Source organism: Lonchura striata, chromosome 1A, assembly GCF_050655825.1.
Source record: "Lonchura striata isolate lonStrDom1 chromosome 1A, ASM5065582v1, whole genome shotgun sequence".
In the NCBI taxonomy this organism is placed as follows: Eukaryota; Metazoa; Chordata; class Aves; order Passeriformes; family Estrildidae; genus Lonchura; species Lonchura striata.
Genome location: NC_140741.1, coordinates 76027975 through 76042928, shown reverse-complemented (window position 1 = coordinate 76042928; position 14954 = coordinate 76027975). Strand labels below are relative to the sequence as shown.

Here is a 14954-nt window from a genome sequence, read left to right as displayed (position 1 = left end):
GGAGCGCGGGAAGGACGAAAATGGCGGCGGCGGCCGGGGGATGAGGAGGGGCCGGTGAGGGGCGGGACCGGGGACGGGCACCGGGACCGGGGACGGGCACCGGGACCGGGGACGGGCACCGGGACCGGGGACGGGCACCGGGACCGGGGACGGGCACCGGGACCGGGGACGGGCACCGGGACCGGGGTTGGGATGGGGACGGGGACCGGGGATGGGATGGGCACCGGGACCGGGGTTGGGATGGGCACCGGGACCGGGGATGGGATGGGCACCGGGATCGGGGACGGGCACCGGGAGCGGGGTTGGGATGGGGACGGGGACCGGGGATGGGATGGAGACGGGGATCGGGGATGGGCACCGGGACCGGGGATGGGATGGGCACCGGGAGCGGGGTTGGGATGGGGACGGGGACCGGGGTTGGGATGGGGACGGGGACCGGGGATGGGCACCGGGACCGGGGATGGGATGGGGACGGGGACCGGGGATGGGATGGGCACCGGGACCGGGGATGGGGATGGGATCGGGGACGGGCACCGGGAGCGGGGTTGGGATGGGGACGGGGACCGGGGTTGGGATGGGGACGGGGACCGGGGATGGGCACCGGGAGCGGGGTTGGGATGGGGACGGGGACCGGGGTTGGGATGGGGACGGGGACCGGGGATGGGCACCGGGACCGGGGATGGGATGGAGACGGGGATCGGGGTTGGGATGGGGACGGGGACCGGGGATGGGCACCGGGACCGGGGATGGGATGGAGACGGGGATCGGGGATGGGCACCGGGACCGGGGATGGGATGGAGACGGGGATCGGGGATGGGCACCGGGACCGGGGATGGGCACCGGGACCGGGGATGGGATGGGGACGGGGACCGGGGATGGGCACCAGGACCGGGGATGGGATGGAGACGGGGATCGGAGATGGGGATGGGCACCGGGACCGGGATCTGGATGGGGACCGGGACCGGGATCGGGGTTGGGGTTTGGATGGGGACCGGGATCGGGGTTGGGGTTTGGATGGGGATCGGGATCGGGGTTTGGATGGGGTCCGGAATCAGGATCATGATTGGAATTGAGGTTTGGGTGGGGATCAGGGTCACAGTCGGGTTTGATCTTTGGATGGGGACTGGGTTTGGGATCGGGATCATGGTCGGGATTGAGGTTTGGATGGGCACTGGGATTGGGATCAGGGTCACGCTGGGATCAAGTTTTGGATGGGGACCTGGGGCCAGGGTCAGGATCCAGTCAGGATTGAGGTTTGGATAGGGATCGGGATCAGGGTGGTGGTTGGGATCAAAGTTTGGATGGGGACCGGTAGTGGGATCAGGATCATGGTTGGGATTGAGGTTTGGATGGGCACTGGGATTGGGATCAGTCAGGATTGAGGTTTGGATAGTGATCGGGATCAGGGTCGTGGTCGGGATTGAGGTTTGGATGGGGACCTGGATCGGGATCATGGTTGGAATTGAGGTTTGGATGGAGATCAGGATCAGGATCAGGATCACAGTCAGGATTGAGGTTTTGCTAGGGACTGAGATCAGGGTCACGGTCGGGATTGATGTCAAGAGTGCAATTGGGGTAGGGATCGAGATGGGAATTGGGGTCAGGGTCTGCATGGGGATTGGGATCAAGATTGAGATTGGAATTGAAGTTTGGGTTGGGATCAGGGTTGAGGTTGGGATCATGGACTGGGGCAGAGTTAGGGATGGGAATTGGGGTCGGGGTCTGCATGGGGATTGGGATCAGGATTGAGATTGGAACTGAAGTTGGGGCTGGGATCGGGGTTGACGTTGGGATCAGGACCGGGGCAGAGTTAGGGATGGGAATTGGGGTTGGGGTCTGCATGGGGATTGGGGTTGGGATCAAGATTGGAAATGAAGTTTGGGTTGGGATCGGGGTTGAGGTTGGGATCATGGACCGGGGCAGAGTTAGGGATGGGAATTGGGGTCGGGGTCTGCATGGGGATGGGATTGGGGTAAGGATCAGGGTGGGGACCGGGATCGGGGTTGGGATTGAGCTCCAGATTGGGATTGAGTTTCAGGTCGGGTTCAGGGTAGAGACTGGAGTTAGGCTCAGGATCAGGTCAGGATTGGGATCACGGTCAGGGTGAGAATCAGGGTCAGGGCTGGGATTGGGATCACGATCAGGATCAAAGTCAGGCCCAGGCTTGGCAGTGGGATTGGGGTGGGGCTTTTCCAGCCCAAACAATTCCCTGTAGCCTGAGCTGTCTCCCCGTTCCCACGCAGCCGAGCCGTGATTCCTGCAGAGCTTCCCCAGGACACTCATTCCAGGGAGCAGCTCCCAGCCGCCTCTGGGCTCCCTGCAGGGGGATCCCACCATGGAAGAGGTGGATTCCCGCTTCCTGCACCTGCTGCAGCCCATCCGGGACCTCACCAAGAACTGGGAGGTGGATGTGGCTGCCCAGCTCGGGGAGTACCTGGAGGAGGTAACGGGGACACCCCCAGAGCTCCTCGTGTCCCCTGCCCTCCTTTGCCCTCTCCTTTTCTCCCTCCTTTTCTCCCTCTTTTTATTCCTCCTTTTCCCTCTCCTTTTTCCTCCTTTTCTTCCTTTTGTCCCTCTCTTCTTTTCTCCCTTTTTATTTCTCCTTTTCTTCCTTTTATCCCTCTTTTTCCCCCCTCATTTTCTTTTCTTCCTTTTCTTCCTCTCTTTCCCCCTCCTTTTCTCTCTTTTTTCCTTTTCTTATTTCTTTTATCCCTCTTTCCCCCTCTATTTCTTCCTCTTTTTATCCCTCCCTTTCTTCCTTTTCTCCTTCCTTTTCCTTCTCCTTTTATCTCTCCTTTTCTTCCTCTTTCCCGCTCCTTTTTCCTCTTCTTCCTTTTCTTCCTGATTCCTCCTCCTTTTATCCCTCCTTTTCTTCCTTTTCTCCTTCCCTTTCCCCCTCCTTTTCTATCTCCTTTTTTCTCCTTTTATGCCTCCTTCCTTTTCTCCCTCTCCTTTTTCCTCCTTTTCTCTGTTTTCTCCTCCTTTTATCCCTCTTTTTGTCCCTCCTTTTCTCCCTCCCTTTCTCTCTCCTTTTTCCTCCTAGATCCCTCCTTTTCTTCCTTTTCTCCCTCTCCTTTTTTTCTTATTCTCCCTCTCCTTTTTCCCCCTTTTCTTCCTCTCTTTCCTCCTCCTTTTATCTCTCTTTTTACCCCTCCTTTTCTTCCTCTCCTTTCCCCCTCCTTTTCTTCCTCTCTTCCCCCTCCATTTTTCTCTCCTCTTCTTCATTTTCTTCCTCCATTTCCTCCTCCTTTTATCCCTCCTTTTCTTCCTTTTCTCCCTCCTTCAATCTCTCCTTTCCCCCTCCTTTTTCCTCTTTTTCCCCTCTCCTTTCCTCCCCTGCATGTTCCTGTTTTCCCGGGTGAATCCCGGGGCCATCCAGCCGTGGTGGTGGCCTTGGGGACAGTGACACCTTTCCCAGGCTCAGCCTCTCCTCCCTGCCTGTGAGGAGTAGATTTACCAAGAATTCCCAAAACCTGGCAGAAAGCCCTTGTAGGTCTGCATGCAAACACTGAGGTAAGGCCTGCTGACTTCAAGCCATAAAACAGAAATTACGTTCTTGAGAGAGAAATTGGACTGGAAACAAATTTCAAAATGTGGCCTTCCGAAAGAATTTCAGAGAATTAAAATTTTAGTTCAATCAAAAAATTGATTTTAGGGAATTAAAGCTGTGGAAGATGCTTTGTAGCAAGGCTATCGGATTAAAAATATGAGTGATTCATGTTAGAAGTAACAGCAGCGTTGTGTGGCAGAAATAAGCTGAAAAAACATTTATAAAGGATTGTAACCATGAAATAAGTTAGCTTCTAAAAGAACAACGTTGAGTTTTACATGTCTCACCCTGCATCGAGGCTGATAACAGAATAAAACCTTTTAAAACACCTCTCTGCCACCCCATTTCTAAAAGTAAAACCCAACCCTGCCTCTCCCAGCTGGACCAGATCTGCATTTCCTTCGACAATGGCAAAACCACCATGAACTTCATGGAGGCAGCGCTGCTGATCCAGGGCTCTGCCTGCATCTACAGCAGGAAGGTGAGCACACACCTCATCCCTGCCCCATCCCCATCCCTGCTGCTGATCCAGGGCTCTGCTCCATCCCTGCTGCTGATCCAGGGCTCTGCCCCATCTCCATCCCTGCTGCTGATCCAGGGCTCTGCTCCATCCCTGCTGCTGATCCAGGGCTCTGCCCCATCTCCATCCCTGCTGCTGATCCAGGGCTCTGCCCCATCTCCATCCCTGCTGCTGATCCAGGGCTCTGCCCCATCCCCATTCCCATCCCTGCTGCTGATCCAGGGCTCTGCCCCATCCCCATTCCCATCCCTCTGCTGATCCAGGGCTCTGCTCCATCCCTGCTGCTGATCCAGGGCTCTGCCCCATCCCCACTGCTGATCCAGGGCTCTGCCCCATCTCCATCCCTGCTGCTGATCCAGGGCTCTGCCCCATCCCCACTGCTGATCCAGGGCTCTGCTCCATCCCTGCTGCTGATCCAGGGCTCTGCTCCATCCCTGCTGCTGATCCAGGGCTCTGCCCCATCCCCATTCCCATCCCTGCTGCTGATCCAGGGCTCTGCCCCATCTCCATCCCCACTGCTGATCCAGGGCTCTGCCCCATCCCCATCCCCATCCCTGCTGCTGATCCAGGGCTCTGCTCCATCCCTGCTGCTGATCCAGGGCTCTGCTCCATCCCCATCCCTCTGCTGATCCAGGGCTCTGCCCCATCCCCATTCCCATCCCTGCTGCTGATCCAGGGCTCTGCCCCATCCCCATTCCCATCCCTGCTGCTGATCCAGGGCTCTGCTCCATCCCCATCCCTCTGCTGATCCAGGGCTCTGCCCCATCCCCATTCCCATCCCTGCTGCTGATCCAGGGCTCTGCTCCATCCCTGCTGCTGATCCAGGGCTCTGCCCCATCTCCATCCCCACTGCTGATCCAGGGCTCTGCTCCATCCCTGCTGCTGATCCAGGGCTCTGCCCCATCTCCATCCCTGCTGCTGATCCAGGGCTCTGCTCCATCCCTGCTGCTGATCCAGGGCTCTGCTCCATCCCCATCCCCATCCCTCTGCTGATCCAGGGCTCTGCCCCATCTCCATCCCCACTGCTGATCCAAGGCTCTGCTCCATCCCCACTGCTGATCCAGGGCTCTGCCCCATCCCCATCCCCATCCCTCTGCTGATCCAGGGCTCTGCCCCATCTCCATCCCCACTGCTGATCCAAGGCTCTGCTCCATCCCCACTGCTGATCCAGGGCTCTGCCCCATCCCTCTGCTGATCCAGGGCTCTGCCCCATCCCCATTCCCCATCCCTCTGCTGATCCAGGGCTCTGCCCCATCCCCATTCCCCATCCCTCTGCTGATCCAGGGCTCTGCTCCATCCCTGCTGCTGATCCAGGGCTCTGCCCCATCCCCATTCCCCATCCCTCTGCTGATCCAGGGCTCTGCTCCATCCCTGCTGCTGATCCAGGGCTCTGCTCCATCCCCATCCCTCTGCTGATCCAGGGCTCTGCCCCATCCCCATTCCCCATCCCTCTGCTGATCCAGGGCTCTGCTCCATCCCTGCTGCTGATCCAGGGCTCTGCCCCATCCCCATTCCCCATCCCTCTGCTGATCCAGGGCTCTGCTCCATCCCTGCTGCTGATCCAGGGCTCTGCCCCATCCCCATTCCCATCCCTGCTGCTGATCCAGGGCTCTGCCCCATCCCCATCCCTCTGCTGATCCAGGGCTCTGCCCTATCCCCATTCCCCATCCCTCTGCTGATCCAGGGCTCTGCTCCATCCCTGCTGCTGATCCAGGGCTCTGCCTCATCCCCATTCCCCATCCCTCTGTTAATCCAGGGCTCTGCTCCATCCCTGCTGCTGATCCAGGGCTCTGCCCCATCCCCATTCCCCATCCCTCTGCTGATCCAGGGCTCTGCTCCATCCCCATCCCGTTCCATGGGAGTGATTTCAGCTCATTGTCTCAAATTTTCTCCTAATTTCCCTCCTAAATTTGATCCCCTTGTAGGTGCTGGTGTAGGTGTAGGTGTTGGCACCTTCCCCTCCCAGGGAACAGCAGGGGTTTTGCTGTTCTGCAGGGTGGCATGTAAAATCCTATTTGGTCACAAAATCGTGCCGTGTCGGTTCTTTTTGAGCACAAAGTCCTGGAATGGTTTGGGTGGGAGGGGACCTCCAAGCCCATCCAGAGGGCAGGGACACTTCCCACTGTCCCAGGCTGCTCCAAATTTAGGGATTTCCCCCAAGTCTGTCCATGGAACGGCTGAAAACAAAGAGAAAAAAGCACCAAAACCCCATGGAATTGAGCTCCATAATGGGAGGGGGAGAGTCCCTCGGGTGGAGGGGCTTTCCCAGGAGCTGCTCCCCCCTTTCCCAGCTCCAGGTGCTGTTTTCCAGGTGGAATACCTGTACATGCTGGTGTGCCAGGCGCTGGACTGCATCTCCAACAAAAAGTGAGTGGGATTTTCCCTTCCCAGAGGGGAATTTGTCCTGCAGAACCCCTGCTCTGGCTCTGCCCTGATCCTGGGCCATCCCCATTCCCATCCCTGCCCTGGCAGGTGCATCCCAGGCTTAGGAATGCCAGCACAGGGATAGCACACACAACCAGGGCTGGTTTTCCTGCTGGTTCGTGGTGATTTAGGAGTCCAAAGGAGGCTGAGGGAAGCCTTTTCCAAAAGGAAAATCCCTTCGGAACGTGCTGCCAGCTCCTTTGGATTTTCGCACTGATGCGAACAAGAGGGAAAAACCCCATTTGTTTTTTGGGATTTTCCCACCTGGAGGGGCCACAGCAGGGCTGGAGGGACCCTTTCCCACCATTTCCATGGATCCTGAGCCCGTTTTTCCCTAGGAGGGAGAAGCTCCCCACTTCCCTGGGCCCCGACGGCCGCGATACCGACGCCACCTTCACGGACGAGCAGGAGGAGGTGAGGCGGGCTCTGTGCCCCACATCCTGCTCCAGGGGGGCTCTCGGTGTCCCTGCCAGCTGGGGTGACACTGGGGGGGCTTTCCTGCAGTTCCTGTCCCTGGATGACATCCCAGAAACCAGCCAGGCCAGCGTGGACATGAGGAGGGGCCAGCAGCCTGCTGTAAGAGAAGCCAGTTGCATTTTATGCCTCCTTTGATTTCTCCTTTCTCTCCTTTGATTCCTCTGTTTATTCCTTCTTCCTCCTTTTCTCTCTCCTTTTTCCTGTATTCCCTCTGTTTATCCTTCTCTTTCCTCCTCCTTTTCTCCCTTTTCTCCCTCTTTTTATTCCTCCTTTCCTCTATCCTTTTTTCCTCCTTTTCTCCTCCTTTCCTCTCCTTTTTCCTCCTTTTATCCCTCTTTTTATCCTTCTTTTTATCCCTCCTTTTCTTGCTTCCATGTCCCCATTTTCCCAGGTGAATCCCAGGGCCATCCAGCCGGGGTGGTGGCCTTGGGGACAATGACACCTTTCCCAGGCTCTCTGCCACCTCCCTGTCCCTTCCCAGGCTGTGAACATCGTTCCCCTGACCCCGATGGCCCTGGTGCCCCCGGAAGAAGGGGAGAAGAAGGACAACCCCCTCCTGAGGTGCCACTCCTGGGATTGTCCCCTGTCCCCTCCCCTGGGTGGGACTGTCCCATGTCCCCTCCCCTGCTCCAGTCCCTGTGTGGCATTGTCCCATGTCCCCTCTCCTGGGTGATTGTCCCATGTCCCCTCCCCGCTGGGATTGTCCTGTGTCCCCTCCCCTGGGTGGCATTGTCCTGTGTCCCCTCCCCATGGGATTGTCCCATGTCTCCTCCCCTGGGTGGCATTGTCCCCTGTCCCCTCCCCTGCTGGGATTGTCCTGTGTCCCCTCCCCATGGGATTGTCCTGTGTCCCCTCCCCTGGGTGGCATTGTCCTGTGTCCCCTCCCCATGGGATTGTCCTGTGTCCTCTGCCCGGGGTGGCATTGTCCCATGTCCCCTCCCCATGGGATTGTCCCATGTCCCCTCCCCTGGGTGGCATTGTCCCATGTCCCCTCCCCATGGGATTGTCCTGTGTCCCCTCCCCTGGGTGGCATTGTCCCATGTCCCCTCCCCATGGGATTGTCCTGTGTCCCCTCCCCTGGGTGGCATTGTCCCATGTCCCCTCCCCATGGGATTGTCCTGTGTCCCCTCCCCTGGGTGGCATTGTCCCGTGTCCCCTCCGCTGCTCAGCCGGGATCCCTGGGGACAAACGCACAATTCCTGCTTGGGCCCGTGGAGGAGCAGGAAGGTCCCGGGACATGCGGGGCCCTCCAGGCTGGTGCCGTGCTGCTGGGGGGGCCGGGGCTGGCGCTGGGGACACTGGGGACACCAGGGACAGCGCCCTGCCACGCTCCCGCAGCCGGCGGGGCGAGGTGCTGGCGAGCCGCAGGGATTTCCGCATGAACACCTCCACCCCGCACGCCTCCGGCGCCTTCCTGCTGGAGCTGGCCGGGCTCTCCCCCACGCACCCGCAGCAGGAGCAGCGCCTGGGCACGGCCACAGGTACCTGGGGCTCTGGGGTGGCCGTGCCACTGTCACTGCCACTGCCAGCACTCACCTGTCGCCGTCCCCGGCAGCAGCTCCGCGATCCGGCCCCGCGGAGCGTCCGAGCGCCGCCTCCGGCACGGCGCTGGTGCGGGCACTGAGCTTCTGCGAGGAGGAAGGTGAGGGTGGCACTGCCCGGGGCTCCCCGTGTCCCTCAGGGCGCTGCAGAGGAGGGTGAGGGGTGGATTGATCCCTGCCAGGAGGGGACAGCCAGCACTGGGCTCTGCTCCCAGGGAACAGGGACAGGAGGAGAGGGAACGGCCTCAGGCTGGGCCAGGGCAGCCTCGGGGTGGATTTTGGGGAATTCCCGCCTGGAAAGGGCTGTGCAGCCCTGGCACAGGGATGGAGTCCCCGTCCCTGGAGGGGTTGAACATCCCTGTGGATGTGGCACCCAGTGGTGGCCCTGGCAGTGCTGGGAACGCTTGGATTTGAGCTCTGAGGGGTTTTCCAACCCAACCGACTGCCCCATTCCCTGCTCCTGCCCTCTGCTGCCCCTGCCCTGGCAGGAGAAGCTCCTGAGGGAACTCCTCAGCAGACAGGGTGGGAATGGCGAGTCCTGGAAGCTTCTCCAACCTCTGCCCATTCCCACCCCTCCAGGTGCTGCAGAACCTGACGATGACGACATTCCTGAGGCCCTGGGGAATGACATGGAAGTGATCCCGGCCCCTAGCGAACACATCGAGGCTCAGAGGGTCTGTGTGGGCTTGGGGGCTGCCTGTGCTCCTTCCCTGGAACCCCACAGCCCCTCACTCCTTCCCCAGAGCCCCCCACTCCTTCCCCAGAGCCCCAGAGCCTTGTGTTCCTTCCCTGGAACCCCAGAGCCCCCCACTCCTTCCCCAGAGCCCCAGAGCCTTGTGTTCCTTCCCTGGAATCCCAGAGCCCCCCCACTCCTTCCCCAGAGCCCCCCACTCCTTCCCCAGAGCCCCCCACTCCTTCCCCAGAGCCCCAGAGCCCCGTGTTCTTTCCCTGGAGCCCTGGAGCCCCTTGTTCCTTTCCTGGAGCCCCCCACTTTTTCCCTAGACCCCTGGATCCCCCCACCCCCCCTTTCCCTGCCCCCCAGTCCCTCACTGTCCCTCTCCACGTTCCCCAGAGCACACCCCGGCCCCGGGGGTACCTCCTTCGGGAGAGACCCCCCTGCCAGGAGCCCAGAGCCCTCAGCAAGGTAAGGGTGGGGCCTGGAGCCAGGGAGATCCCAAATCTGAGCCAGGGAGATCCCAAATCCGGGCAGGATGGGACCCCCTGGGACACCCCAGGGCCCCTGCCCACCCTCACCCCTGTGCCAGGAGGAGCCCAACCCATGGCAGAGCCTCGACCCCTTCGGAGACTCCGAGGAGAAGCCCTTCAGGAAAGGTATTTTTGGGGGAAACCGGGCAGCTCCAGGGCAGCGGGGACAGCACGGCCCGTGCTGGGTCATTCCTGGCCACGTGGCCCCACAGAGGGACATTCCCAACCCTGTGTCCCTCAGCAGTCCCAGTTCCGTGGTGGCTCCTTCCCCATGGGAAGGTCACTCATTCCTGGCCACATGGCCCTCAGTGTGCCCAGCCCCACAGAGGGTCATTCCCAGTTCATGGAGAGTCATTCCCAGTTCATGGAGGGACATTCCCAGTTCACGGAGAGTCATTCCCAGTTCACGGAGAGTCATTCCCAGTTCACGGAGGGTCATTCCCAGCCCCACAGAGGGTCATTCCCAGTTCATGGAGGGACATTTCCCAGTTCATGGAGAGACATTCCCAGCCCCACAGAGGGTCATTCCCAGTTCATGGAGGGACATTTCCCAGTTCATGGAGAGACATTCCCAGCCCCACAGAGGGTCATTTCCCAGTTCATGGAGGGACATTCCCAGCCCCACAGAGAGACATTCCCAGTTCATGGAGGGACATTTCCCAGTTCATGGAGAGACATTCCCAGCCCCACAGAGGGACATTCCCAGTTCATGGAGGGACATTCCCAGTTCATGGAGAGACATTCCCAGCCCCACAGAGGGTCATTCCCAGCCCCACAGAGGGACATTCCCAGCCCCACAGAGGGACATCCCCAGCCCCACAGAGGGACATTCCCAGCCCCACAGAGGGTCATTCCCAGCCCCACGTCCCCATCCCCATGGCAGGTCCTTCCCAGCCCCCCGTGGATCCCTCCCAGCCACACTGGACACCCTCCAGTGTCCCCGTCCCCACACTGGGCCATTCCAGCCCCACAACACCCAGAGGGGTCCCTTCCCCTTCCCAGCTCACCCGGTGTCACCCGTGTCACCTGCAGGGAGGCCCTTCCTGGTGCCACACGGCCTGGATGACATGGTTGGAGGCAAGAGGAAGAGGAAGGGCCCGAGGAAGCTGCAGGATTTCACGAGATGGTTCTCTGCAGCCTGTGAGTGATTCCCGTGGGATCCTGCGGGATGGAGATCCAGAAGGATTTCAAAGCCTCTGCAGAGGGGTTGAACAGCCCTGTGCATGTGGCACTTGGGGACATGGGCAGGGGTGGCCTTGGCAGTGCTGGGGGGGGGACTCGGTGGGCTCAGAGGGCTTTTCCAGCTTTGATAAATCCATGGAATTCCCATCCGGTGATTATTCCTGACCTGCTCCCCACAGACAACAACGTCACGGAGGGCCGGAAAAGCAGGAGGAAAGGCCCCACCTTCGCAGGTGAGGGGACACGGGCAGGGACACATTCCCTGTCCTGGGGACACCAGGGGCTGCATCCTGCAGTGGGGAGGGCATGGAGGGTATGGACACCCCAAAACTGGGGAAATGGACACCCCAAAACTGGGGAAATGGACACCAGGAGATGGATCCTGCAGTGGGGAAGGCATGGAGGGGAAAGACACCCCAAAACTGGGGAAATGGACACCCCAAAACTGGGGAAATGGACACCAGGAGATGGATCCTGCAGTGGGGAGGGCATGGAGGGGAAGGACACCCTGAAACCAGGCAAGGGGAGCCTGGGAAGGGCCTGGGGGGGGGCAGAGGGGCCATCCCCTGTTTTAGGGGGGGCAGAGGGGCCATCCCCAATCCCTGTTCCCAATCCCTGCAGACCTGGAGCTGCTGTACTGGCGGCAGTTCAAGGAGCAGCTGGCGGCGCAAAGGAAGCTCCAGAGCCGGAGGGTGAGTGGGCTGGGGCTAAACTGGGGGGCTGAGGGGCTCCAGCACCCCCTTGCCATGCTCTGGGGGTGCTCTGGGGGGGCTCAGGGCTGTTCCTCCCACAGGAGCTACTGAGGGAGCTGGAGCCAGAGCTGGAGCAGGAGCACGGGGCCGACGGCGAGGGAGGCTCAGGTGCTGGAACCCAGAACCCCAAATCCCTCCTGCCTGGGGAGCCTTTCTTTCCCTCCTGGGGGTCTGGGGAGGTCCCAGAAGGCTGGGGGGGGGTCTCAGGGGACACTGAGGGGGTGTCATGGGACACTGAGGGGTGTCCCCATCCGGCAGATGATGATTTTGTGGAGCACGAGGACATGGAGCCTGAGGCGCCAGAGGAGCTGGAGGAAGGAGCCCAGGGTGAGCTGCTGACCGACCCTTCCCTCCCCAATTCCCCAGCCTGTCTGTCCCTGCGGGTCCCCTGTCCCTGCCATGGGGGTGGCAGGGTGCTGTCCCCCCCTCTGGTGACCCCTTCTCCCACAGACCCCCCTGAACTCGGCTACGAGGAGCTGGTGCGCAGGAACGTGGTAGGTGCTGGTGTGGGGACCTGGCGGTGACTCCAGATGGTCACCGTGTCCCCAGGAGGCTCGGGGGTGTCCCCAGGAGGCTCGGGGGCATCCCCAGGAGGCTCGGGGGCGTCCCCATCGCTGTCCCTGTCCCCAGGAGCTGTTCATGGCCAGCTCCCAGAAGTTCGCACAGGAGACGGAGCTGTCCCAGCGCATCCGGCAGTGGGAGGAGCGCATGGAGCCGCTGCTGCAGGAGCAGGCACGGAGCCCGGGCTGGGCTGGGGCTTGGGGGGCACTGCCCGGGCTGGCCAGGGGGCTGGCACTGCCCTGCTCACCCCTGAGCCCCTCTGCTCACCCCTGAACACCCGGTACCCACCCCCCGAGCCCTCTGTCCTTCCTTGCCCACCCCTGAGCAGCCCAGACCCACCCCAGAGCCCCCTGCCCACACTGAGCCCCCTCTGCCCCTCTCTCCCCACCCCAGAGCCCCCTGCCCACACTGAGCCCCCTCTGCCCCTCTCTCCCCACCCTGGAGCCCCCTGCCCACACTGAGCCCCCTCTGCCCCTCTCTCCCCACCCCGGAGCCCCCTGCCCACACTGAGCCCCCTCTGCCCCTCTCTCCCCACCCCTGCCCCTCGCTGTCCCCTCGCTGTCCCCTCATACCTGCAGGAGTCCAGTGCCCTGTTCCGTGTCCGTAGGTAGGGGCTGGCGCTGACCGGTGACACTCGCTGTCCCCTCTCTGTCCCCAAGAGACCTGTGGTCCATTCAGTGTCCGAGCCTAGGGGCTGGCACTGACCAGTGACATTCCCTGACCCTCCCTGTCCCCCAGGAATCCTGTGTCCCTCTCCATGTCCGTGGGTAGGGGCTGGCAGTGACCAGTGACCCTCCCTGTCCCCTCGCTGTCCCCCAGCAGACACATGTCCCATTGCATGTCCAAGCCTATGGGCTGGTGCTGGCCAGTGACACTCCCTGTCCCTCACTGTCCCCAGGAGTCCTGTGTCCCCTTTGACATCCACGCCTACGGGCGGGCACTGACCGGTGACACTCCCTGACCCTCACTGTCCCCTCGCTGTCCCCAGGAGTCCCGTGTCCCCTTCGACGTCCACACCTAGGGGCTGGCACTGACCAGTGACCCTCCCTGTCCCTCCCTGTCCCTCGCTGTCCCCAGGAGTCCCGTGTCCCATTCAATGTCTGATCCTACGGGCTGGCACTGACCAGTGACCCTCCCTGTCCCCTCGCTGTCCCTCGCTGTCCCCAGGAGTCCCGTGTCCTGTTCAATATCTAAGCCTAGGGGCTGGCACTGACCAGTGACCCTCCCTGACCCTCCCTGTCCCTCGCTGTCCCCAGGAGTCCCATGTCCCTTTCGACGTCCACACCTAGGGGCTGGCACTGACCAGTGACCCTCCCTGTCCCCTCGCTGTCCCCAAGAGACCCGTGTCCTGTTCAATATCTAAGCCTAGGGGCTGGCACTGACCAGTGACCCTCCCTGTCCCCTCCCTGTCCCTCGCTGTCCCCAGGAGTCCCGTGTCCCATTCAATGTCTGATCCTACAGGCTGGCACTGACCAGTGACCCTCCCTGTCCCTTGCTGTCCCCTCGCTGTCCCCAGGAGTCCCGTGTCCCCTTTGACGTGCACGCCTACGGGCTGGCACTGACCAGTGACCCTCCCTGTCCCCTCGCTGTCCCTCGCTGTCCCCAGGAGTCCCGTGTCCCCTTCGACGTGCACGCCTACGGGCTGCAGCTGACCGAGCGCTGTGCGGAGCTGGGCCAGTGGCACTCTCTGGCCAGCCTGGTGGCCGGGCAGCCCCCGTTCGAGGTGTGTCGCTACCTGCTGGCCTCGCTGCAGCTGGTAAGGCTCTGGGGGCTCCCGGGGGGGCTCGCTGGCTGCGCCAGGACCCCCGGCCACCCCCTGTCCCCTCCGCAGGCCAACGACGCCGAGGTGGAGCTGGCGCAGGACGCGGGGCTGGAGCAGGCGCTGGACACGGCGCGGCTGCGGCGGCTCACGGCCCGCCCGGCGCACGAGAGGTTCCAGAACTTACAGCTGCCCTCCCAGAGAGACCCCGACCCTAAATAAACAACCCCCCCGCTTTGCACTTCCCTAGGGGGTGCTGGGGAGGGGGTTACGGGGATTTGGCCGCATGGGGATTGTGGGGAGGGGCCTGGGGGGCTACAGGGGTGGTGGGGGGGGGTCACTTCAGTCACCTACACAGAGCCCCCCGCCCCATGGGACACTCCTGGGGGGCTGTGGGGGTCCCTCCACCTACTCACCCACGTTCTCCCCCTCGCAGGACACACCTAGAGGTCCCTCCACCTGCCTACTGAAAACCTCCCTCACCCCAGACCACTCCTGGGGGCTGTCAGGTGTCCCCTCCCCATGATGTGACACACTTTGGGGGGGGCACGGGCTCTGTCCCTCCCCCAGAACACACCTGGGGGACACTGGGGACTGTCAGGTGTCCCTAACCCTCCAAGTGCCACCCTGCAGGGTGTGGGCTCTGTCCCTCTCACAGGACACACCTGGGGACAGTGGTGGCCGTCACCTGCCCCTAACCCTCCAAGTGCCACCCTGCAAGGTGTGGGCTCTGTCCCTCTCACAGGACACACCTGGGGAACACTGGGGGCTGTCAGGTGTCCCTAACCCTCCAAGTGCCACCCTGCAGGGTGTGGGCTCTGTCCTTCACACAGGACACACCTGGGGACAGTGGTGGCTGTCACCAGTCCCTAACTCTCCAAGTGCCACCCTGCAGGGTGTGAGCTCTGTCAGGGCTCTGTCCCTCCCCCAGAACACACCTGGGGACAGTGGTGGCCGTCACCTGTCCCTTCCCCACCCCCCA

The 14954-nt window shown here is 61.6% G+C and overlaps 1 protein-coding gene across 7 annotated transcripts; it reads left to right on the top strand.

Moving 5' to 3' along the window:
- Positions 1–14249, top strand: NCAPH2 (non-SMC condensin II complex subunit H2). 7 transcript variants are annotated; one of them, XM_085568289.1, is made up of 21 exons: positions 1–54; positions 2244–2443; positions 3930–4031; positions 6382–6437; positions 6833–6908; positions 6999–7070; positions 7453–7532; positions 8310–8452; positions 8530–8613; positions 9092–9186; positions 9585–9656; positions 9778–9844; positions 10751–10858; positions 11080–11133; positions 11522–11592; positions 11694–11760; positions 11911–11979; positions 12103–12146; positions 12283–12384; positions 13820–13969; positions 14045–14249. In XM_085568289.1, exons 2-21 carry the CDS (start codon positions 2336–2338, stop codon positions 14192–14194), a joined length of 1770 nt encoding a protein of 589 aa, XP_085424415.1. In that variant the 5' UTR covers positions 1–54; positions 2244–2335; the 3' UTR covers positions 14195–14249. The 7 variants fall into 7 exon arrangements, with proteins under 7 accessions (XP_085424415.1, XP_085424414.1, XP_085424413.1 ...); XM_085568288.1 differs by having other exon boundaries at positions 8527–8613; XM_085568287.1 differs by having other exon boundaries at positions 6833–7070; positions 8527–8613.
- Positions 14250–14954: the final 705 nt, after the last annotated feature.

Excerpts from the sequence above, each read along its gene's own strand:
- NCAPH2 (XM_085568283.1), top strand. The coding sequence starts at position 5,926 with ATGGGAGTGATTTCAGCTCATTGTCTCAAATTTTCTCCTAATTTCCCT. Across the intron at positions 6,438-6,832 it reads GACTGCATCTCCAACAAAAA|GAGGGAGAAGCTCCCCACTT; the intron begins GTGAGTGGGATT and ends GTTTTTCCCTAG. Across the intron at positions 11,593-11,693 it reads GGAAGCTCCAGAGCCGGAGG|GAGCTACTGAGGGAGCTGGA; the intron begins GTGAGTGGGCTG and ends TTCCTCCCACAG.